We start from the raw sequence: 25,163 nt of genomic DNA, 5'->3' as shown, positions 1-25,163 counted from the left end.
ATATATATATATACACTGCTCACAAAAATTAAAGGAACACTTTAAAGAAACACATTACATACATCAGATCTCAATATGAAGTTGGATATCTATACAAATAACGACAGGGCAATGTCTTAGGAACAAAAGGATGCCAAGTCTTTTAATGGAAATAAAAGTTTTCTGCCTACAGAGGGCTCAATTGTGTAGACACCCTAAAATCAGAGTGAAATGAAGATGTGGCAGGCTAGTCCATTTTTCAAAAACTTAATTTTGCTACTCAAAATGCTTTTCAGTATCTTGTGTGGCCCCCACGAGCTTGTATGCATGCTTGAAAACGTCGGGGCATGCTCCTAATGAGACGGATGGTGTCTTGTGGCATTTCTTCCCAGATCTGTATGAGGGCATCCCTGAGCTGTTGTACAGTCTGAGGAGCAACCTGGTGGCGCCTAATGGACCAAAACATAATGTCCCACAGATGTTCTATTGGGTTTAAGTCAGGGGATCGTGAAGGCCATTCAATTGTTTCAATTCCTTCATCCTCCAGGTACTGCCTGCATACTCTTGCCACATGAGGCCGGGCATTGTCGTGCATTAGGAGGAAACCAGGACCTACTGCACCAGCGTAGGGTCTGACAATGGGTCCAAGGATTTCATCCTGATACCTAATGGCAGTCAAGATGCCGTTGTCTAGCCTGTAGAGGTCTGTGAGTCGCTCCATGGATATGCCTCCAAGATCATCACTGACCCACCACCAAACCAGTCATGCTAAACGATGTTACAGGCAGCATAATATTCTCCACGGCTTCTCCTGACCCTTTCACGTCTTTCACATATACTCAGGGTGAACCTGCTCTCATCTGTGAAAAGCACAGGACGCCAGTGGTGGACCTGCCAATTCTGGTATTCTATGGCAAATGCCAATTGAGCTCCCCAGTGCTGTGCAGTGAGCACAGGGCAGTAGACATTTGGGCCCTCAGGCAACCCTCATGAAGTCTGTTTCTGATTGTTTGTTCAGAGACATTCACACCAGTGGCCTGCTGGAGGTCATTTTGTAGGGCTCTGGCAGTGCTCATCCTGTTCCTCCTTGCCCAAAGGAGCAGATACTGGTCCTGCTGATGGGTTATGGACCTTCTATGGCCCTCTCCAGCTCTCCTAGAGTAACTGCTTGTCTCCTAGAATCTCCTCCATGCCCTTGAGACTGTGCAGGGAGACACAGCAAACCTTCTGGCAATGACACGTATTGATGTGCCATCCTGGAGAAGTTGGACTACCTGTGCAACCTCTGTAGGGTCCAGGTATCACCTCATGATACCAGTAGTGACACTGACTGTAGCCAAATGCAAAACTAGTGAAGAAACAGTCAGAAAAGATGAGGAGGAAAAATGTCAGTGGCCTCCACCTGTTAAACCATTCCTGTTTTGGGGGTCATCTCATTGTTGCCCCTCTAGTGCATCTGTTGTTAATTTCATTAACACCACAGCAGCTGAAACTGATTAACAACCCCCTCTGCTACTTAACTGACCAGATTAATATCCTATAAGTTTCATTGACTTTATTCTATACTTTAATTAAAAAGTGTTCCTTTAATTCTTTTGAGCAGTATATATATGTGTGTGTATATATATATATATATATATATATATATGTATATATATATATATATATATGTATATATATATATATATGTATATATATATATATATATGTATATATATATATATATGTGTATATATATATATATGTATATATATATATATATATATATATATATATATATATATATATATATATGTATATATATATATATATATATGTATATATATATATATATATATATATATATGTATATATATATATATATATATATATATATATATATATATATATATATATATATATATATATATATATATATATATGTATATATATATATATATATATATATATATATATATATATATATATATATATATATATATATATATATATATATATATATATATATATATATATGTATATATATATATATATATATATATATATATATATATATATATATATATATGTATATATATATATATATATGTATGTATATATATATATATATATATATATATATGTGTATATGTATATATATATATATATATATGTATATGTATATATATATATATATATATATATATATATATATATATGTATATATATATATATATATGTGTATATGTATGTATATATATATATATGTGTATATGTATGTATATATATATATGTGTATATGTATGTATATATATGTGTATATGTATGTATATATGTATATATATATGTGTATATGTATATGTGTATATGTATGTGTGTATATATATATATGTGTATATGTATGTGTGTATATATATATATGTGTATATGTATGTGTATATATATATATATGTGTATATGTATATCTTTTTCATTACTTCTTAGCACACTACTACTCCGCTGCGAATCGCGGGTATTTTGCTAGTTATAAATATATAATTCACTAAGGGCACGCAAGACAGAGCCTCGCCCGCAAACTCTTAAGACCATTGGATACGCTCGACGGAGCCCCGCCCGGCAACTCTAACCCTCCTACCGCGTCCTGGGATACGCACGACAGAGCCACGCGGGCAACTGTAACAGTCCTCCCGAGTCCCGCGTCGCTCTTGAGGCACGCAACAACTCACCAAACACAGCTCAGTCCTTTTGTCTCTGCAAAAGTCCACATGCACCTCTGAGCCACGTTGACTTTACACCACACGTAAGACAGAGAGCCACGCCCACCAACTCTAAGACCATAGGATACGCACGCATTTAGTGTATAAATGGATATAAATAAATGATATAAAAATATAAACGATTCGTCAAAATCTGTAAACAATAAATCTGTAAACAATACTGTTTAAAACATTATTTTTCCATCAGAAAACCCGGTTTCCACATCTACCTGTATTAGTTTAAATGGCACTTTTAGCACTCGCAATAGGGCGGACACACTGACTTATCATGTCGACTGGGCAACGCAGTGGATGCGGCGTCTATCTATATATGTCTACGTTTTCCGTAGCCTGCTACAGGAAGGTACTCTCTCGACCATTGGCATTGGTTTCGCTCCTTGCTATTTTCGTTATACTGCGACGGTGGTTTCCTAACCCTTTGTTATACTGAATTCCTTTCTCACCGTTTTCCATTCCTATTCTTCCAGCTAGTATCATTTATTAATTGAACAAAGTTATCCAACACCAATCATCACTGTGCGTAAAAGTAATTGCGCTTGAATTAATCCGATTAAATGAATAATTTTAAGTCAGTTAATTGAACACAACCTGTTTTGATAAGTATAAAAATATTATTCATACACTACTCAATAAGGTACTGTTTATCTAATATTAGATTTTAATTGAAGACCTGAAAATATAATGTCAGAAATGTGCATGGCATTTAAAATGCTATGCCTTCTGTCATTTGCTTTGGAACTAATATTTAAGTGTTGAAACAGCAGGCCACTTTGCATCATCTCCCACTACACAGTGTGCTTGTCATTATTTATTTTTGCTTGGCCAAATTTCAAAGAAGTGCCTTGCCAGCTAAAGGCCTTTTAAGGTGGAAGTGCTTTGCAATACTTGAAGGATACTAAGTACAATGTTACAGCATGTACATTAAAGCCATTTAAACAAAATTATAATTTTTTACATTGCTTGTTTGTGTTTGAACATTCTTTGAAGTGTTTCAAATGAAATAGCATAGTTTTTAAATCTTCTCCTAAACCATATATATTTCTAAAATATGGAATATTGCAAATGTTTCCCTAGTGTTTAAAAAAGGTTATTGGAACAGTTCTGAAAATTTTAAGTTAGTTATCTTAAAAAGATGCATTAAGTAGTTGCAGCATAAAAGATAGGGCATTGACTTACATGTGTGGTAATAAACTATTTTAGATAGTCTGAATTCTATTAATACACTCGAGTTTTATTAAAAAAAAACACTACTAGTGTTATTGTTTGTTGTACTTTAAGTAAGCTCCTGGTAGTCCATACTTCCTGGAAAAGATTCAGTGCCATTTTAAAACAAGACAAACGTACAATTTTTGTTTATTTCTACATTGCATACATCAACTCCTCAAAACAATTCAAGCAATTTGAAAAAGTAATGACTCATTTTGATTTAATCAAGAGTTTAATATTGTACTTGCAACATTAATACAAATGTAAAGAGCTATATATAAAAAATAACTGTATAGCACTCATCCTGCACCATTTCAGTGGCTCTATAACTAGTTGATTAGAATAAAGTTTTATGACTTTTTTTTTTTTAATACTTGATACGTATGAAGAATGCTGAAGATTTTCCAACAGATGAATTCAAATGTATGGCCTCTATAGCTAAAGATGTTTTAGATGAATAGAAGGGTAATTCAGAAAGTTAAATACTATAACACAAGGCAAGTACAGATTAAAAATAACAACAACAACATTTATTTATATAGCACAAAAAATGTAGCTCAAAGTGCTTTACAAAATGAAGAATAGAAAAATAGAAGACACAATAAAAGATAAAAATAAGTCAACATTAATGAACATAAAATAAGTAAGGTCCGAAAAACTCCAGAGGCTGGAGAAAAAAAAATAAAATCTGTAGGGATTCCAGACCAAGAGACCGCCCTGTCCCCTCTGGGCAATCTACCTAACATAAGTCAAACAGTCCTCTTTGTATTTAGGGTTCTCATGGAAGGACTTGATGATGATGGTCACGTAGACATCTGGCTTTCAGTCCATCAATGTTGGAGCATCATGATGCTTTGAGTAGGTGGTGGTGGCGCAGGCACCGGAAAAAGAAACAGAAGAGAGAGTTGGGGTCAGTACAGATTTTGGAGCCACTATGAATAGTTATTGTGATGAATTGAACATACAGAGTATCAGGATTAAGTTAAAGTGAAGTTAGGAGAAGGCCATGTTAAAGTAATGTGTTTTCAGCAGTGTTTTAAAGTGCTCTACTGTATTTGCCTGGCGAATTCCTATTGACTGGCTATTCCAGATTTTAGGTGCATAACAGCAGAAGGCCGCCTCACCACTTCTTTTAAGTTTAGCTTTTAGAAGAAGGAGACACTCACTCATTTGAGGATCTAAGGTTACGATTTGGAATATAGGGTGTCAGACATTCCGATATATAAGATGGAGCGAGATTATTTAAGGCTTTATAAACCATAAGCAGTATTTTAAAGTCAATCCTGAATGACACGGGCAACCAGTGTAGTGACATCAAAACTGGAGAAATGTGTTCGGATTTTCTTTTCCTAGTTAGGATTCTAGCAGCTGCATTCTGCACTTGTTGCAAGTGATTTATGTCTTTTTTGGGTAGTCCTGAGAGGAGTACGTTACAGTAATCTAACCGACTGAAAACAAAAGCGTGAATTAATTTCTCAGCATCTTTCAATGATATAAGAGGTCTAAATACTCTATTTACAAAAATTGAATAGCAAAAAAGCCAGATTTTGCCACTCTTTTTTCATGTATAGTTTCTGATGATGATGAGGTTGAATTGAGAGCAGATTTGCTATAAGCCAAATAACAAAAAAATTTGCTGCATGCATATAATAATTTTAGAGTCAAGGGAACTGTCCAGAAATAGGTAGAAATTTACTGCAAATGCCTGGGACATTTCTTGTGTGTCAGAGACGACAAGATTTTCCTAATGCTGCTATTTTATATGGATTTCCACCGGAAGGTCACTGACGCAAGCTCAAGTTAAAAACATGACGCCATTTTTAAGCAGTTTAAGTTGGACAGGCTAAACCATCTTGACCTTTCTTTCCAGGTCCTCCTTGAGAATTTCCTTGCACGGCCAGGACAGTTGAAAGCTATAATCTCTGCAGTGTTCCCTGGGTGTTGACCTGTATCCCATATCAGTGGGAAGTGCTTGGCACACGAATTGTAACAGATGCAAGGATAGATGCATAAAAATAAGTTACAATATATGTCAAGTAGAGGACACATGTGGCATAGAAGAAACATGTTGAAATTTGGAAATGTAGACTTGGCAAGCGACTTTTGTAGTTAGTTGTGTTTCTGTAAGAAAATGAAGTGTAAGCATTAATATTATGCTATGATTAAAACAATTTTCATGTCTTCTGAGTTACTTCTTTAACTGCATGCAAATTATACATGTATACTCTGATTGTTCAAAATGAATACCTATTTTTCATCTCACATTCGCCTTTTCTGGTGAAGTTTGCGGTAGCTTCATTCTGAATTGGATAGGCTAGACTATCCTAAATTGTCTTTCCAGGTGTTTCTGGAGAATTTCCTGGCATTGACAAGCAAGCTGAAAGCTATAATCACAACAGTGTTTCCTGTGTCGACCCCTGTTTCCACTGTCAGTGGGGTTTGCTTGGCAAATGAATTATGACAGGTGCACCAATAGTTTCCTCACTACATAGTCCAAACACCTGAACTGGCAGTTTAGAAGCACACACTATGGTTCTATTTGGGGGTCCTCCCATATTGTTGAGTTTCTTTATCTTTATAATCCTCAGTTTGGCAGCTTGCATTCAGGTCAGGTCAGGTTGGGGAGCATGCACTGGTACAGCAGGTTGCTGCACCCACCACATAACGAAACAGCTCAGGATCCTGGTTGGCAACACCGCAGGCGGACACACTGTCCAGTCCCACCCTCTGGAAATGACCATCTATCTGCCGCAGCCAGGTATTATGTGGGCGTCCCCTTGGCCTGGTACAGCTGCTCAGGCCCTCGACAATGAGGATGTCGTGAGCCATATCACTCTCTGGGAATCGCGCTACATGGCTATAGTGCCGTAATTGCCACTCTCTCACAATACAGGTAATGTGCCTTATTCGGGACTCTGTGAGCAACCTCTCATTCGACACAAAGTCAAACCAGTGGTATTAAAGAGTCTAGTCTTCATCTCAGGTCACTGCATAGCGTCCATATCTCGCAACCATATGCAAAATCTTCGTCCTTTTGCATAGTTATCAGGAGTGCCACACTCCCCTTTCCAGCAACCCCATGACCCCCCATGCTCTCCCAATTTGTCTACTGATGGTAGCTTGCATTGCTGGGCTTTTTTGATCATAGGTGAGAACACAGATATACTACTAATAATAATAATAATTCTTTGCATTTTATATAGCGCTTTTCTCATTACTCAAAGTGCTGTAGGTTGTCTAGTAATTTAGAAGTAATTTCTAAGTCAAACCATAACTGTTATTTTAAATATATAATACATAACTCTTGTGGTATTTAAACTTGGCCAGGTATACTATAAATTTAGTATTTAACTTTCAGCTCAGAAAATAAATTGAAGTTGGGAAAGTAAATGTAGTGGGAATTTGTTGTACATTTTCAATTTGACTTCTTAATAAGAGTAATGCTTTTTTATTCTATGCAGTTCCAGATTAAATGGATTTCACAGATGATGCCCGTGACCTGTATCACTGGATGCTCTAATACTAATTTAATATTTTAGCTGTCTCATCAGTTTTGCCTATAAAAAGAAAAACAAATTTATGAACATGTGGTGAATAGATGGATAAGAAATAAGTTTAGTTAATAGTCACCATCTGTCAGTTTTTCAGTTCCATTTCCTTCCAGCATATTGCTGTCATTTTTAGTATATTTGGATTATGTTATGCAAACATGCAGGTGAACTCATTTCACGACAGTTTTGCAAAAATCCTCAAAACATTCTATTCTTAAGATACAGATGATTTTTACTTCATAAGTTTAACTTTCTTCTATTCTTTGAATTTCACAGGTTGAAAACCGGCCAAAATACTACGGAAGAGAGTAAGGAGTCCTAGTTTTTTGTCTCAAATTATAAATTATTGCTTTTCTGTGTTTTACTTGGTCAGTGCATCTGTGTGTTCTGTTCTAAAATAGGTACCATGGAATGATTTCAAGGGAAGAAGCTGATCAGTTGCTCAGTGTTGCAGAGGGAAGTTATCTTATTCGAGAAAGCCAGAGACAGCCTGGGACATATACGCTAGCTTTACGGTTGGTATTGAATTAATTTATTTAGATCAAACCATGAACTATTTATATAGCAAAGCATTAAAATACCAGAATATAAAACATTAAGTTAGCTGAGAAATTAATGTACTGTGTACTAAAATGTATTTAAAAAATAATATAAATAAAAGGATGTTTTTATAACTAGACTTTTTACAAAGTCATTATGGCAAATTCATAAATAAACTCTCACATGCTTTTTATAAAGCAGTAAATGCCATACCTGTGTAGGAGGACTAAAGCAATGTGATGAATATTTATGTATGTAACAGGTCTTGATTGTACTGGAAAAACAACAGAATTGTACTTCATAGAAGAGGAGGTTAAAAAAAAATCCGGTGTCATCAGTTAAGAATGTTGGTATTTGTAATGCAGTAATCAATAAAGAAATACAGTAAAGCCAAAAATGAAAGAGTAAAGGAATCAGAAATTGTAAATAGTTCAAGAAAGAGATTTGCAAAGCATTTAGTATTTTAGCAAAGTTCTCTTATTTCCCCAAACAATTCTTCTATCATTCCACTGCAAGCTTCATATTTACAACTAAGAAAAACATTTGATTGATCATCATTGCTTTAAAAGTCTCTGTCTCTTTTATTATGGGAATTTCTAAACCTTCCTATCTATTCATTTGCATGTCTTTGACTTCCACACGTTTCCCAACATCATAGTCAGCGTTCTATAGCTAAGGTGAGAGGACTTGGTCCCTTCTCACCCAAAAAATATTAAAACAAATCTTTCACTAACACTGAAATTGCTAAGCTAAACTAATATGATTCTACTTTGACTTTACATTAATGGTGGAGTAGCTGCCATTTGTTTCTTACTGTATGTCTAGGCTTAACATAGAGATTTAGTAGATGTTTACTTTTGGAGCATAGACATATTAGTAGATTGGACATATTTATTCAGTTACCTTCCCATTAAAACTACTTCAAGGGAACAGGGTTTAAAATTTGAGTTCCATGCTTCATAATCATTTGTGTTGTGTGCCTGCCAGTAAAATATGTAATTCAAGTGTCTTAATGATCTCTAGTTTATACTGTTTACAGTAAGAATTACATCTTACCTGTTAGTGATTCTTGGTAATGTATATGTGCCTTATATTAGAATATTTCTGTTTTCTATTATTTTTGTGACCTGCAAACCCCACTACCCTACACAGAAAGACATTATTTTTTTTATTTTCTGATGGTAAATATTGAAGTATTCTGAAGAATGCGAAGTAGCTTTCTTCTTTTTTTGTATGGGTATGTATTGTTTTTGTTTGCTGAACATAAAAGAAGACCATATTTACAATGTTTCCAAAATACATATTTTCCTTTCTCTAAAGAGTGAGACACAGATTATCGGTTTTGGATTTAATAGCAGCATCATTGAGGAGGCTGCCCTATTTTAACATTTGCTTTGTGTTTTGCTTTGGTGAAGGTAAACCTGTTTTGCTAACTAGTTAGCTGTTTCAGTATTAATTCCAAAGCGAGACGTTCTGGAGCTTTCTGAAAAATGTAATTTGTGAACTATTTCTTGTCATCTTTTTTTTTTTTAACATGAGCGAGATGACTAATTTGAAATTACATAACAGTTGGATATCTGGCAGTAAAATGTTAAATGATGGAAGGAGGTTGTCATGACAACATTTGCTGTAGTGTCAAAAGGGTAGATTAGCTCCTTCATCTGAATGATGCATTATAACAGATCAAAAAAAAAATTACATTTCTGCCAGATAAATAAAATGATTAACTTTTAAGCACTTAAATAGATTTTTTCTTCAAATAAGTGAAGGAACATACATTATTTTATGAAAACAGGTAGTTAGCGTACTTTGTCTATTTCTATACACTGAAAATTTCCAAATTAATTTTAAGTTGTGTTTTGAAACTTACTAAGGTAATTAGTTCCATGTGTGCACATTTCACCTCATGGAAAAAAAATATAATATTTGCACAAAATGGCAAAATTGTATCTTGGGCAATTTCACATCTGTGCCCACGTACATTTCCACAGATGCATAGCTGGAAAAAGTCATTTATTTTGAACTATTAAGGAGACCAAATCTACACACAAGCATGTCAGATGTGAAGTGGGCAGGTGCCTGTCTGATAAGAGGTTGGCAGAACAAAAGGGCAATGCCGGGTTTGCTTAAGTAGGGGCAAGTCCCAGAGAAGACATTTGGAATGGAGTACTGCATTAGGAGCAGGAGATGACCTGCACATGTGATTGTAGGAATGAGAGCAAGAGAGTGGTAGTATGTAAAGTATGTGTTCTGGGTATGCTATTCAAAGACACCAGTAAAGGTAAAAGAATAGTGACTTTTTTGTAACTGCAATTTTAAACCAGGAGGCTAGATGGCAAGCTATCCAGCATTTACTGGTGATGCCTTAACCTTTGCTGAGGGGTAGTGGGACTAGGGCAGACAGGTGGGGTGGAAAGAACTCGTGCCCAAGAGGTGCAAGTACATGGCCACTAGCTATTCAACCTCAAGCAGTCCTGCTGATTCAGGGGGAAAACAACGAAGAACACCACTTTGCTATGTTCATTGTGCTAAGAAGTAATAGTGTTCCTCCTTAAAAAGAGTGGGCAGCAGAAATGCATTTTAGTTAACCCACAACTGAAGACTTTCTCAGAAGTCAAATGTTTGATTTAGAAATATTTTAGTTTACAAAATACTTGGTATTTGTTTTTATTTCCAAATCTCTAGTGTATCTCTTGATTATCAAACTTTTTTCTATGGAGTTGAACATAATTGATCTTAGCATGTGCTCAATGGTAAGTACAAGATAATGTTTCCCTCACTTAGAACGGTTAGAAAGAAATTTGACCAGTCAAGTGAACTTTATTGCTATAGGGTAGCAAATGGACACTTATTTTGTTTATGGGTAGTTATTTCTGAATGAGTAAATTCATTGCAAAGTGAGGGAGTTCCAAGCTCTTTCTAAATCATGAAGAGGCAAAAGCATACATTTCAAATTATGATGAAGCATTTTAAACAGCACAGTAAAATGAACGGAGGTATGTTGAACTTAAAAAAAAAAAAAATTCATAAATAGCTTTTAACTCTTTCAGGGCTGATGTCGACTTTTGTCGAAATTCAGGGGTAGAGGACGGTAATCGGCTATAAACTGTGAACGAAACTCGCCCTTGTGTTTTAGTTCAACTCTCTTTGCTTGAAGGAAAGTTACATGGCTTTGTTGATTTGTCCTCGATTCCCTGCGCGTGCATGAATAGTAAAGAGTAAACAGCCTCTAAAATGGCATTGACATCTGACAAGACTAAAGCAAATGTGCAAAGCAAAATTCTACATGAAAGTTTTTACGTATTATCTCTGAAATGGACTCTGACTTTTCGGACTCAGAGTTTGATGCAAGTGATCTGGAGATGGATATTGAAAAAGAAAATGAGGTACCTGTATCAGCCTATCAGTCCCCAGCTGTTTGTGGTGCTGAACATGTTCGTATAGCTGATGCGCCTACAGTAGCATTCACGTAGGAGGACCACCACTTACGATGACAAGAGGTACAAACCATACTTAGTCACACAGCGACTGCTGTGCGAAGACAGAGAGGTAGCCGGCCTGCCATGCATTCCTGTTGGCCATCGAGCCGCCCCTGCGCCAGAATGCCAAACCGGTGCCAACAGCAGCCGCAGCACATAGCAATAGATATTTTCTGTTGATTTATGTGTGAAACCAGTGCATTGTGTGCTTTTCATAAAACTCAGTTTTTTGGAAAAAAGATTTAACCCTCAAAGAGTTAAAGCAGAATGAGAAGTCTGTTACGTCTAATTGGGGTATATACAATTATGTACTGTATATTGGAGTTGTTTTTAGATTTATTTTTTTTGTTATACAAAATGTAGAATTTCAAGCGTTTTTGTTTTTTGTGAGTGAGTTTGCATTCAGAAGTCACACTGTCCAGAATCTGAGCCTCTCCTTGAGCCCTTAGAATGGGCTGACACATGCAAGTTCATAGGTTCAGTGTGATATCGTGGAATCAAAGTTTTAGATAGATAGTTTTACATGACATACTTTGTGTGGCTATTCTACTTTCAGTAAAAGTAAAGAGCTTGTATTTTTTTCTGTTTAATCTCTTTAGCACTGGTGTACTATCTCTGCATTTTGAAACTGATTAAAAATACATCCTTAGCTATGATCAACTACATAACAACTTAAAGATCTTATGTTTCCTTATCTTCTTGTAATCAATTGTATTGTTTAAAGCAATTTTATTTACATAGTACTTTTAGAGCTGCTCTTTAATGTGCAATGCTGAGTAGTAAATCATTATTAACAATTATTCCTGTCATTTTCAAATCAATATCCAACTGCCCCTTTCTTCTCGTACTCTTCACCTGACAAATAAGAATTATCTTGCCACACTTCTGTTAAGCCTGAAAGGCTTAATGACAGTCGGTGACTTGTGTTCTGCTTTTGTGGTCATTATGCAGGTTTTTTTATGTCTTCCCCTTAGGCTTTGGCAAATTGATTTAAAATAATCTTCAATGGCTTTTGCTCTGACCAGCTGCAGTGCAAGCTACAGTTTAAACCCCTGGTGGCATGACACATTCTTATATTCTATAAACATTTTATATGTGTAGCAGTTTATGACCTTTATGTATTAAATTTTCTTTCATTTCCACTCAATCTCACAATTACTTTTTTAGTTGCTGTGTAGTAAACCTTTTGAGCTGTTGATTGTCTCCAGGGTAATTTTAGGACTGAAAAATAATATGAATAACTATCAGACTTCCACTTCAAGGAAAAGAAAACACTACAGATGAGCGACGTTTGAGGAAAATAGCATAGAGCTATTTGCAAAAGGTCATCTTTAGATTGGTTACTATTTATAATTTCTGTTTTGGAGATTGATTCACTCCTGACTGTTTGTTCACACTCCATTTTAGTCCTGCTTTCTTAATCTTCAGGTTTCTGAAATTGGCTCATAAGGTCTGTCATTTTTCATGTTAAATTTAAAGGCTCATTTTTACTGCTTGTTGCAAATATCCAAGCATCTGATGATTTTGTTTTTTTTAATTTGTATTTCCAGTTTTGAAAAAAATCGTGTTTAAAAAAAAAAAAAAAAAAATGTTGACTAAACAGTACTTTTCATTGTTGTGTGTCATATTAAAGTCCTTCACCCTTTATTACTGGTTATTTGACATTTAATCCTACCAAATTATACCATAATCTGCTATAGTCAGATACTGAATCATAATTAACAGTGTCACAAATTTTAAATCTTGATTCTCAATACTAGTTGAAACTTTATTCTTTCATTTGTGAAACTGTCAGTCTGTAACTCTAACTCTTTATTTCAGAGGTAGAATTCTCAGCCTGATTTTCTCAGCATTCTTGCTTTGAAGAGTAAATTCAGATTCAAAATTCTGCCAAACAAGGCGACCAGATCAAGCCATACAGCTATCCTACCAGATACAGAATTACATTCGGGTCTTTGTTACCAACTTATGATGCTGTCTTCATTTATAACTTGCTGAACATCTGCTACTTTTCTTAACCCTGTATAGACATGTATCATCTTCCAGCACCCGAATACAACTTGCATTTTACATTCAGATAAGACTCCTCATCCTTTGTGGCTCCTCCTCCATTGAATTTATCTTTAGGACTCTGCTATTCTGCCTCCACTTATCGTCATGTTCAAATCCAAACTGTTTGTTTGTGTTACTCTATTATTATACTTGAATTTTTTCCTAGAACTCCAGTGTGCTGTATTTTAACACTTACTATTAGTCATCTCTTATGTATTTTTTGTTCATTGATATTTTTGCATTTTTTTGTTCAGTTTTGATTCAAGGAGCTTCACGCACTGTTCCTAGAGTCTCATTATTGCTCTTTGACTTTGGTTTGGTGTGAACTACTTTGTATTTGGGACAGCATCATGGTGCTGTGGTTAGTAGCTAATGCTCAGGGACTGTGGTCCCTGGACACGGTCAAGTTAGCATATACTCCTTGTGGGTTTTCTCCAAGAACTCTTCCTACGTCACAAAAAGATTCCTGTTAGATGATTGATAACTGTTTATTGGTTGAATATTAGCGAGTACCCAACACAAATACTGACTCTAATCAAGTTACATTTATTGGTATGTATTTGTAAATTGGTATGAAATACAGCTTATAATAAAAAGAGTGGTAAGTATTCCATGTTGATCTTCACTCGGTTATTGGTAGTGTGGGGGTGGGTCTGGTGTCCATAATTTCTGCTGCAGCATTTGAAGATATGACTCATAATGAAATGCATCGTTATAAAGTATTTCTTATATTGTATTGTTTGACATTCTGATCCTTAAATGTGTTTAAAATCTGTACTCCCACAGATGAGGAATAAACACTTGAAAATGCCAGTTACAGAAGCTAACAACATCCATAAAAATTGCATTTGTGTGTTTCTTGAAAATATCTATTCAATCATCACCTTATTACTGATCTTATAAGTAGAATTGCTCTTTATAAAAGAAAATTGAGTTGAATTATATTTTGCAGTCTAACATCAGATCTCCCTCAGGCGCACGCAGTCTGTATTAAATTAGATATTATTAAATACATTGAATAAGGGTTGCCTAGCACCCAGCCATTGCCTCATAGCACATGTCCTCTGTGAAAATACACGTGTGGTCTGGATTTTTTTTTTTCCAAAGCCCGTGGCTTTGTTGCACTGTAAACTACTGTGAAATCAAAATCGTATTGATTTGCCATTTTCCTTTTAACTAATAGGAGTATGAATGAAACAGCTTCTCAGTTTCAGGGCTGAGAAACTATGGTTATTATTTTAATAAAATATTCCAGTTTTTATAATGTTTTCAGAGGCTTTTCTTTGGTTAATTTTGTTTTCTTCCTACATGCCCAAAAACATCAATGTTAGGTTAATTGACGGTTCTAATGTGGCCCTGTGTGAAAATATTTGAGTGGCCCTTGCATTAGGCTGGCAGAGTTGGTTTCTGACTTGCATCTGATGCTGCCAGTATATCCATCCCAGCTGGACCCTAAATTGGATTGAGCAAGATTAAGAATATTACTTTACATTCCTATCATGTGTCCAGTCTTTGATGATCACCGTTGCATGTCCAATTTGGGTTTTTTTTGTTTTTTTTTTGGTTTTTCTCTCTCACTCTTTTGTTTTCTCTTTTTTGTTGTTTTCTGTTTTTTTATTTTGAGCTTATAGTAATAAAAAACTGAAGTCACTACATTTTTTTTAAATCATTTCCCAGTAAATATCTTCTAAACATACTTGGAATGCAGTTCTGTGTACTGCCTAAGGATGTCTTGTTGATGTCTGTCTTCTAGCCAATGCAAACCAATGTTTTCTGTTTTATCAACACTTCATTAGAAAATTCAATCATAGTTCATTTTCTGCAGGCGTTGGACTAATATTTGTGTTACCTAGTCCAAAATGCATATGTTTTTGTATGGAAGTCATCACTTCAACAAAAATATTCATACCCCACTTGAGAATCCTCATCAAGTCATGAAATGTTTTGAGTTTTTATTACCTGTACCCTCTTTAATTTAAAAAACATGCCACAGTACAAATGTACGGGACATTAATCAACTAATAGATTCTATTGTTATTTAATAAAGATAACTGCTTTTAAAATGGTCCTTCAGATTTTTTCTTTGCTATGGTCCAGTTGACAATGTATTTTGTGGACATTGCAATGTATTTTGATAAGAACACTTTTTGTTTTTTTTTCCTTTCTTTGATGCTTTCCCAGTCTCGGTGAAATGATATTTTTGTTGTGTAACAGCCTACCTTTGCATCAAATTTGTCAATCTGTTACATGGCACATTTTATAACCGTTTAAAAAAGGGCCTTCCAGTGAGTACTTTCATAAGTTGTAGGTAATAATACATTATAATGGTTTTATTTTTCCAGTTGAGTATCTAGTTGCCTTATATACAGTATAAAATTTCATTGTGAATGGTGCTGTAAAATGAACTGTAGAGAGACATGAGTATTCTTAAATCAAATACCTGTTTATGAAAAGTACTTAAATATAATATATGATGCAGCTAACTAAAACTGTGCTTTTTTTTTTTTTTAGTAACATGCAGTAGTTAAATTTACAACTGAAGATGTTAATGCATACCTACTTTATTGTCAAAACACATGGAATATTTAAAAGTTATCCAAAAGAAATCACTCCTTTTCTGAGAAGTCCTGAGGCATCCCATAGCAACAGGCAGAATTGAGCATGTATGTCTGCAGGATCCAAATCTTGCCTCAAATATATATACATTGTTAAATGGACTGAACAATCTAAACAATAGTGTGAAGTGATAGTAATTTTCAATTAGTGATAATACTATATATATATATATATATATATATAGATTAACTTTGTCAGTGAAAAAATATATTCAGCATATTTAATCATGTCCTCTTTCCAACTGCCTGTGTTACAGCACCTGTATTGCCATATTCCACCAGCTATGTAGTGCCATTAAGCAAATGCCTTCGTTCACACAATTTGCCACAGTCTGTCACTTTAGAGTTTAAAGCAACTAGGCAGCTGGCTAGTCAGTAGCCAGTAGATTCAGATTCAAATCATCTTCACCTATCCTTTTTAATGTGCTGAAGTCTGAATTATCAGAATAAATTCAATGGGATGAATGTCTTGTAAAGCACAATTTAAATAAATTAAAATGGGACGGAAATGGAATAGAAGGTCATACTTATTTGACTGTACCTTTTTAGTTTTTTTGGAATGATGCTTTCTTTTGCTGTCCTGATTAATCTCATGCATATAGTGGAACTGTATGTGGCTGAGTGTAATAGAAAAAAAAAATCTCCGAAACCAAAATATTAGGTTATTGCTCTCTCTTTGAAGCAATTTACTTTTTGTGTGTAGCTGATAAGCAGCTGTTCTTTGTCAAGGAATTTAAAGTAATGTACCTCAGGGATTTGTTTACAAATTACATTAGACATAGTTTTGAGACTGTCCAAAGGATTGTTGAAGTAACTGCTTGAATTGTTGAAAAGACTTACTGTGCAGTGCATCAGGAGTTAAATCCTCAAAGATCTCCATTTACCGGTCAGTTTACACTCCAGTCCTCCGCTAAAATCACAAGCTTAATGTAGTGACCAAAATACTGAGATTCCACATATGACCAGCCAGAATTCATTTCCTCCAAAAGGACGTAGGACAGGCTCTCTGTGATAGGGTAGGGTACAGGAGGTACTCCAGGTAGAGCCATTTCTGCTTTAGATGAGCCATTAGGAGTCTCTTCCTACACACAAGGGTTGTGATGATAACAGCATTCTGTGAGGACCCAGGACACACTGGTTATGTATCTCAGCTGGACTTGGAGTATTTGGAAATACTCTAATTCCTGTTATTTGGAATCCAAAGTTTTGGGCTCCCTTGCTTAGCCTGTGGACACTGTTAGCAATTCTAGACATTGCTGTTTATTATCGTATTTTAAATGTTAACTAAACTCGTGGTATGCTTTGATGCTATAAAAAATTACACCATAAAATGTAAGAATGAAGAATGACACTTTATTCACACCATCTTTGTGCTAGCAGCTTCTTTACCAATTTTAGTATTAAAGGTTAAAAAGAAAACTGTTATGCTTTCAAAAAACATTGATCATGAGTAACCCATGCTACTTTGTGCTTGGGTGGGCTTCCACAACAAATTAATTTCTTTAATTATTCCACTATTGTAAAAGTCACTCTATAAAGTTTTTTGTGTGAAACCATTTAGTGGTTCGTGTCCCCAGGCAGTATTTTAACAGTGGCACAGAATTTGAAACAAATTAGTCGTTTTAGTATCTCATATAATTCATGGGTCATCTATTATTGAGTAAAATAGTAATATGGGACTTGGTGTGAAGGAACATTATTTTTCTGTGAAAATGCAATGATTTTAAGTTTAGCTTTTAGTTTATTTCCGGTTATATTGTATTATCAGCCTTGTATAATGGACCAGTTTCATTGTCCATTGTTCTCTGGATGTTATGTTGATAACTGTTCTTCGTTCTTTCCTCCAGTAGAATCTGGTTTTCTAACAAGAGAACATTCATCAGTAAACCACCAGGCTAAATCAAACTGGGTGTGTCAAATCATCGCATCTCATCCTCGATATGCCTTCAGGTTTGTCCGAATTGAGCCCTTGTCCGGTGATTTGTGTTTGTGTTCCTCTTCCGGCTTAATGTTTAATTTTTGGGACAAATACTTTTGCATCCCTGTGGCACAGTTTGAAAGCTGTATTGGTCTCTTCAGCGCCATTGTTTTGCATGCTTGCACGCTGAAATCAGACTTTTTAAGCAAACACACATGCGCCAGATCCAACAAGAATCACACATTTTGAAGTGCATGTGCAGTGCTACATTGCAAATTTTTTTTTTTTTTAATTTGATTCTTCCTGCTGATTACAACTATCGTTTACCAAAATATAATAAGTACACCTCACATGAGCAAATGTATGCTTATGAAGCTTTCCATTATGTATGTGTTTACATGATCTTTGAATTTATCCATTACATTCAGTCTTAATTTGCTGCCAGATTGTGTGCTAGACTGTTTGTGTTGCTGCTGCTTCCTTTCCAGTTCCTTTTTTTTGTCAAATGTTTTTGTGATCAATATTACTACTGAAGCTCAAAATGAAAAAAATTAGTGTGTGTTGGGATTTGATTTAGAAGGAGAGGATATTGTTTCTTGTCTTGCTTACTTTTTATTAATAACCAAGACTTGCTCATGAATTTAGTAAAAGGATGGTGATAATTGATCTTGGTAGCATCTCAGGAGTTCTTTGTATATTTACTTTTTTCAGAAATGGCACTACTGAGTAGTAGCATAGCCACTTTACTGTCATTTAAATGTCACAGCCTGAAAGAGCGTATATGTTTTGGAATTAAAAAGTAATTGCATTCTTCCTCCTTGACTAATGAAAATAGCATTCCACATACATGCGTATGATGTGGGTCTTTAATCATCTGCTACTTTGATGTGCCTTATTACACAACCTGGCTCTATTTGGAAAATTAAATTAAATTGTAATAACTTTGTAGGTAGCTTAAATAAATTGAAAATATGAACTATAATTAACGTAGAAGAGGCTAAGCTCATTTTTTGCTTTAGTTGGTAACTTCTCACAAATCATTTAAGTGACCTGAGAGGGTAAAATTTAAATTCATAGACAACAATAGACAGTTCCATTTAGGAAACTTGCATTTACCCAGGTTCACAAGGTGTATCTTGATTTCAAATGACATGGTCTTAGGCATCCTTACGGGATATGTACCCATACTTCTCATGTGAATTATTCAATTTTCTCATCACCCTACACCACTTCTCCTTGCCTAGTGTTTTATTGCCAAAAAATTTCTTTATATTGACTAAGCCGTAGTTTTCCTCTACAGCAGTAAGTGGCTCTTTTTAACTTTGATTTATTCTGTGCATTCTTTGACCATATCTCAGTCCCATAAACCATGCAGTTATAACTCATGACACAGCTTCTGTGACTATTTCCTTTTAATGACAGGTGGGGATTCTTTAGAATCTGAAATCTCCTGGAATGTCTCCAAAGACCTAATGTTTGTTTTAATTAAAAATGTATATATCTTTTGCTAGATGTTTTAGAATTTCCTGAAAGGTTGTCGGTGACAGGGATCCGATTTTCTTTTCTGAAAGTATCCATGTTGCTACATGAAAAACTTTACTATGAGAAGTAGAACTGGTGCATTCTTGTGTGCTGGCTCACGTGCATTAATTTCTAATAATTTTCTGACTGCAGGGAATTTGTTGTTGATGTAGGAAAAATGTATCAATAAATTACCTTTGCTTATAGGGTCAGAGGAGCTTTCCTTTTAAAGTTTAAGCTTATGAACAACAAGCCCCTGTATGTTCCCAGCTACTTTAGAGCATTACATTAGCTTATAAACATAAAACATATTCTCAAAATGAACTTTTGTTGTGGCAGCCATCTCCTTCACTATCCTATGTTTTAAATTATATGTAGACCATGTTTGTTTGTGTATTTGCTTGCACAACTTTGTTGGGTCTATTTGCACTCTGTTGAAGCTAATCTATGTGGCTTAGCATTTGGTTAATTACTCCAGCTATCAGGCATAAGAAATTGGAATCTAGTTGGGTATTAGTATTATAATTGGCATTAGCCATTTTATTTTGTATGGTAGCAGTGAAAACAAAGCAGACTGTGGGCTTCAAAAAGGATGGGGCGGTGGGAAGATTTTAATCACACCACACAGCAAATGAGACAACTCATCGGTAGCATTGTAAATAAAGAGGGGAGTGCATCTTGAACCTTTTTTTATATGCTTCGTGTTTGCTTTTTGTAACTATTATATTTGCATTAGTAATCGCTATAGAGCAACCCATAGCTACAGCTGAATGGGTACATCAGTAGAGCATTTAATGAACACAGTTCTTTCAACAACACTTTTACCACAATTGCCCAAAATCTACATGTATTACTTGTTAAATTCTCAATTCTGTATAATGTAGAAGAGAGTGTACCTATTTAAGAAAGGTAAATGATAAATTGAAAAATATGGTTGGTTTAGCATGTACTTGTTGTACTAGTTACATACAGTGTAATGTTGCTTTCAGTTCTTACATAAAGCTTTGAAGTCCTAGATTTAGAAAACGCCCAGAACAACTTGCAGGATGGTTTTAATGGAAATAATTTCAAGTTTCTTCTAGAAGCTCAGTGAAGCAACAATTCTCTAACATTAGCTTCTGCTGTGATACTAGAATCAAGTGCCTTGAGCATGGGAAAGGCACTATATAAATAATGTATTATTATTATTATTATTATTAGGTTAAATAAGGAGCTGCTTTAATTATAACAAGAGCAAATATTCTGTTGAATCTGATGGCCTTTTTGCAGTTAGAAAGTCAGACTTTGCATTATCCCCTTTAAAAAAAATTTTAACTCGTATGTGGAAACACACAGTAAAATAATGTGTGACAATTTAAGACACTCTTGACTAGAAACCTCTTTTTCATGTATTATAGGATTTGCTTCATTTTAACAGAAGTGTAAGCTTTCCAGGAAATTTGTGTAGGCAATCAAAAGGGTCCTTTTCACTGTGTACTAAACCTGTGAGAAATAAGAGTTGATGCAAACGTTCAGGTACTTAATATGCTGCTTTTAAAATTTTAAATCCTGCGTAACGTATGAACTATTACTATTCCTGTTAGTGTATAAACATAGTATTTAAAAAGAAAAACTTCTGGTGTTATGATATCAGTGTGATGAATAAACATATGCGCCTCGGTAACCCTTTTGTGTTTACCTTTCCAGTTTTAATTAGTTTTGTGTACCTGGAAAAGGCCTTGTGCTTTTATTAGGATTACCCTTGACAACTTAGTAAAAGATTGTGATTCCAGTGTTATATAATTACATAATTGTTCAACTTAACACAGAGACACTCTCACTGAGTAAAGATACTAGGATCCACGCCTGCATCCAGACAAGCACTTGGTAGATGAATGACCCTCATAGCCAAGTGGCACTTATCCTGAAGAGGAAGTGGGGACACTTAGACTGTGTCACCTTGGATAATAAATCTCAGACAGACTTTGAGTTCAGTAAGCAGCATATTACACAATTTCTTGAGCATGTCATACTTAATGACTATAGTTGTGTGTACTTCTCTCCTTCAGAATGTCAAATTACACAACATGGAATCATAGGGGACGACTGATTACAAAACTCGTGATGGCCTTTCAGCAGTTGCAAATTTTCAAAATAATGTATCACATACTTGTCACATTCTGACAGCAAATTAATTTGCTGCCTGGCAACACCAGTGGTTGTACATTTGCTTTCCAGGTATAACGAGTTCAAGTATAATCAAAAGTGTTTGATTTTGTTCTGGTGAGTCACTAAGGCTGCTCCTGACTCACTGAAATTATGTAATGAAAGTCTGCAACTGAAAATTGCTGGAAATGTTGCATAGTGTGGTGGACATTTTAGATAGAAAAAAGATGATTACTGTTAGGCACAAATGCACAAAACTATTAAAAGCATTGAACCTTCTTTGACGCAGTGTGCATGTGATGTTCAATGGCTACTTTACCAGTAATGTAGTTGAATATGGAGACTTTATTGTTCATGTTTGCAATGACTGCTGTTAATGGACAGGCATGATTGGAAAGAATGATTGTACTTAATTTCGGTCAGAATTGCAGTAAGAGTTATTTAGAAATGTGGTTGATACTAGAGTACTAAGCCGGGTTTGATACCTTTCTTGATGCTAGTTCTTAGAGAGACTATGCTTCTTTGTGGCCCAATAATAGAAAAAAGTTGGAAAATAAAGATAGGCATTGTCTTTTTTACCTTTTGATTTTCATAGACGGAATATCATTGAACAACTGAGGTTATCCACATTTTGGCTTCATTTGATTTTGACCTCTAGCATGTGCCACAGTGGTTTCTTATAGTGATGTAAACCAGTCAAGAAGAAATCTGACATCTCTTCATATAAGTTTATGGCTCTCAACTTGAAAAGAGAGGCCTTCTGTTTTCCCAGGTAATAGGACAGCTGCTGTCCTAAGAGGAAAAGTTTAAATAGTTTGGAATCTTGTTGATGAGTAGGAGTAGACCGAATCAAGGACCAATAGCTTTGTACACTGGAAGTAGTACTTGAGGATATTGTACTACCAGACAGCAGTGCTGATGAAGTCCATAAGCAGTCACTGCTCTCATTCTAATGAATTATGAGAAATGTTGAAATGCATGAGGTTTCAACTTTGAGCACCTAGAATGTGACCCCTTTCCGAGACTTGTGTCATTTCTGTGATGTAGTGAGAGATGCAACAATCTTGACTGATGATTTGTATATTGCATCTGCTCTTTTAGAATTAGAAGAAATCGGTTGAAGAGACCTGCATATTTAATACCAGTGTCACTTGACCTATCTAATAGAAAGCAAACTTGTCATGACACACCGTCAGTAGGCCTTATCCAAAGGAGCTTAATTTGGAGAATTATTTGTCAGCTGCTCTGGGAGTTTGTCATGAGGCAAATGAGACAGCTACTACAGAAAGGGATGTCTTTCCAGCCTCCTATTGATGATGTGGCTGAAAAAACAGCATATAAACAAGAAAAATAGAAAAACGTATTGAATTCTGTCATTTGTTATAATACTTCTCTATATGTAAATCCACTTAAAACTCTGGGCCCTTCTCCTTGAACTGGATTATCACTGTAAAATTGGCCACCAGTTAGTAAGCCTAAATTGGCCCCATATTAATATGTATTAGATGTGTTCACATGTATAGTGCAATGGGCAAAAAAAATAATTTTCTTAATTAACAAATATTTTTTATCATTTTTATATAGTTGCATTCTCATTTATGATAATGCTGAAGAATTTGGTAACAGGTCTTTTATACAAAAATGTGCTATATTTGCGGAAATTCTCTTTTTCAGTCTAGCTGCAAACTGAGTAATGCAACTTCCTGACTTTTCTTTTAATCTTAAATAATTTTATGTTGGGTTAAAATGTATATTTAACATTTAGGTGCATAGCAGTATTCTGTTTCATGAGTCTTTATAAAAAATTGGTCAGTTCTTTGCATTCATTATTCCTTCTTTTCATCTTCTTTCGGCTGCTCCCGTTAGGGGTTGCCACAGCAGATCATCTTCTTCCATATCTTTCTGTCTGCTGCATCTTTTTCTGTTACACCCATCACCTGCATGTCCTCTCTCACCACATCCATAAACCTTCGTTTAGGCCTTCCTCTTTTCCTCTTCCTCGGCAGCTCTGTCTTTGGCATCCTTCTCCCAATATACCCGGCATCTCTCCTCTGTACATGTCTAAACCAACGCAATCTCACCTCTCTGACTTTGTTTCCCAACCATCCAACTTGAGCTGACCCTCTAATGTACTCATTTCTAATCCTTTCCATCCTTGTCACACCCAGTGCAAATCTTAGCATCTTTAACTTTGCTACCTCCAGCTCTGTCTCCTGCTTTCTGGTCAGTGCCACTGTCTCCAACCCATATAACATAGCTGGTCTCACTACCGTCCTGTAGACCTTCCCTTTCATTCTTGCTGATAACCGTCTGTCACAAATTACTCCTGACAATCTTCTCCACCCATTCCACTCTGCCTACACTCTCTCTTCTTCACCTCTCCTCCATAATCCTCATTACTCTGTACTGTTGATCCCAAGTATTTAAACTCATCCACCTTCGCCAACTCTACTCCCTGCATCCTCACCATTCCACTGACCTCCCTTTCATTTACACACATGTATTCTGTTTCGGTGGTCCTACTGACCTTCATTCCTCTCCTCTAGAGCATATCTCCTCAACCTACTCCCTACTATCGCTACAGATCACAATGTCATCAGCAAACATCATAGTCCACGGGGACTCCTGTCTAATCCAGTTTGTCAATCTGTCCATCACCAATGCAAATGCTTTCTCCAGGTCCACAAAAACGCAATGCAACTCCTTCTGGCCTTTTCTAAACTTCTCCATCAACATCCTCAGCGCAAACATTGCATCTGTGGTGCTCTTTCTTGGTATGAAACCATACTGCTGCCCACTAATCATCACCAAACTTCTTAACCTAGTTTCCACTACTCTTTCCCATAACTTCATGCTGTGGCTCATCAATTTTATTCCCCTGTAGTTACTACAGTCCTGCACATCTCCCTTATTTTTAAATATCGGCACCAGTACATTTCTTCTCCACTCCTCAGGCATCCTCTCACTTTCCAAGATTCCATTAAACAATCTGGTTAAAAACTCCACTGCCATCTCTCCTAAACGCCTCAATGCTTCCATAGGTATGTCATCTGGACCAATGGCCTTTCCATTATCTTCATAGCTGTCCTTACTTTCTCCTTGCTAATCCATTGCACTTCCTGATTCACTATCTCTACATCATTTAACCTCTTCTCTCTCTCGTTCTCTTCATTCATCAGCTCGGTCATTCTGTATGGCCAAACAGTACAGGTCCTTTTCTTCCTCCTTAGTGTCCAACCTCTCATACAACTCATCATACGCCTTTTGCTTAGCCTTCGCCACCTCTCTCTTCACCTTGTGCCTTATCTCCTTGTACTCTTGTCTACTTTCTGTATCTCTCTGACTATTCCACTTTTTCTTTGCCATCCTCTTCCTCTGCATACTCTCCTGTATTTCCTCAT

At 35.6% G+C, this 25,163-nt stretch overlaps 1 protein-coding gene across 2 annotated transcripts in view; it reads left to right on the top strand.

Moving 5' to 3' along the window:
- chn1 (chimerin 1) overlaps positions 1-25,163 on the top strand; it is a 181,300-nt gene that overhangs the window by 73,060 nt on the left and 83,077 nt on the right. For both annotated transcript variants that reach the window (XM_039757676.1, XM_039757675.1), the window contains 2 exons: positions 7,769-7,800; positions 7,894-8,007. In XM_039757676.1, the coding sequence (XP_039613610.1) occupies positions 7,769-7,800; positions 7,894-8,007 (146 nt within the window). The remainder of the gene's footprint in view (positions 1-7,768; positions 7,801-7,893; positions 8,008-25,163) is intronic.

This window comes from Polypterus senegalus, chromosome 6 (assembly GCF_016835505.1).
Source record: "Polypterus senegalus isolate Bchr_013 chromosome 6, ASM1683550v1, whole genome shotgun sequence".
NCBI lineage: Eukaryota > Metazoa > Chordata > Cladistia > Polypteriformes > Polypteridae > Polypterus > Polypterus senegalus.
Note: the sequence above shows the minus strand (reverse complement) of the source record. Positions and strands in the feature narration are given on the sequence as shown.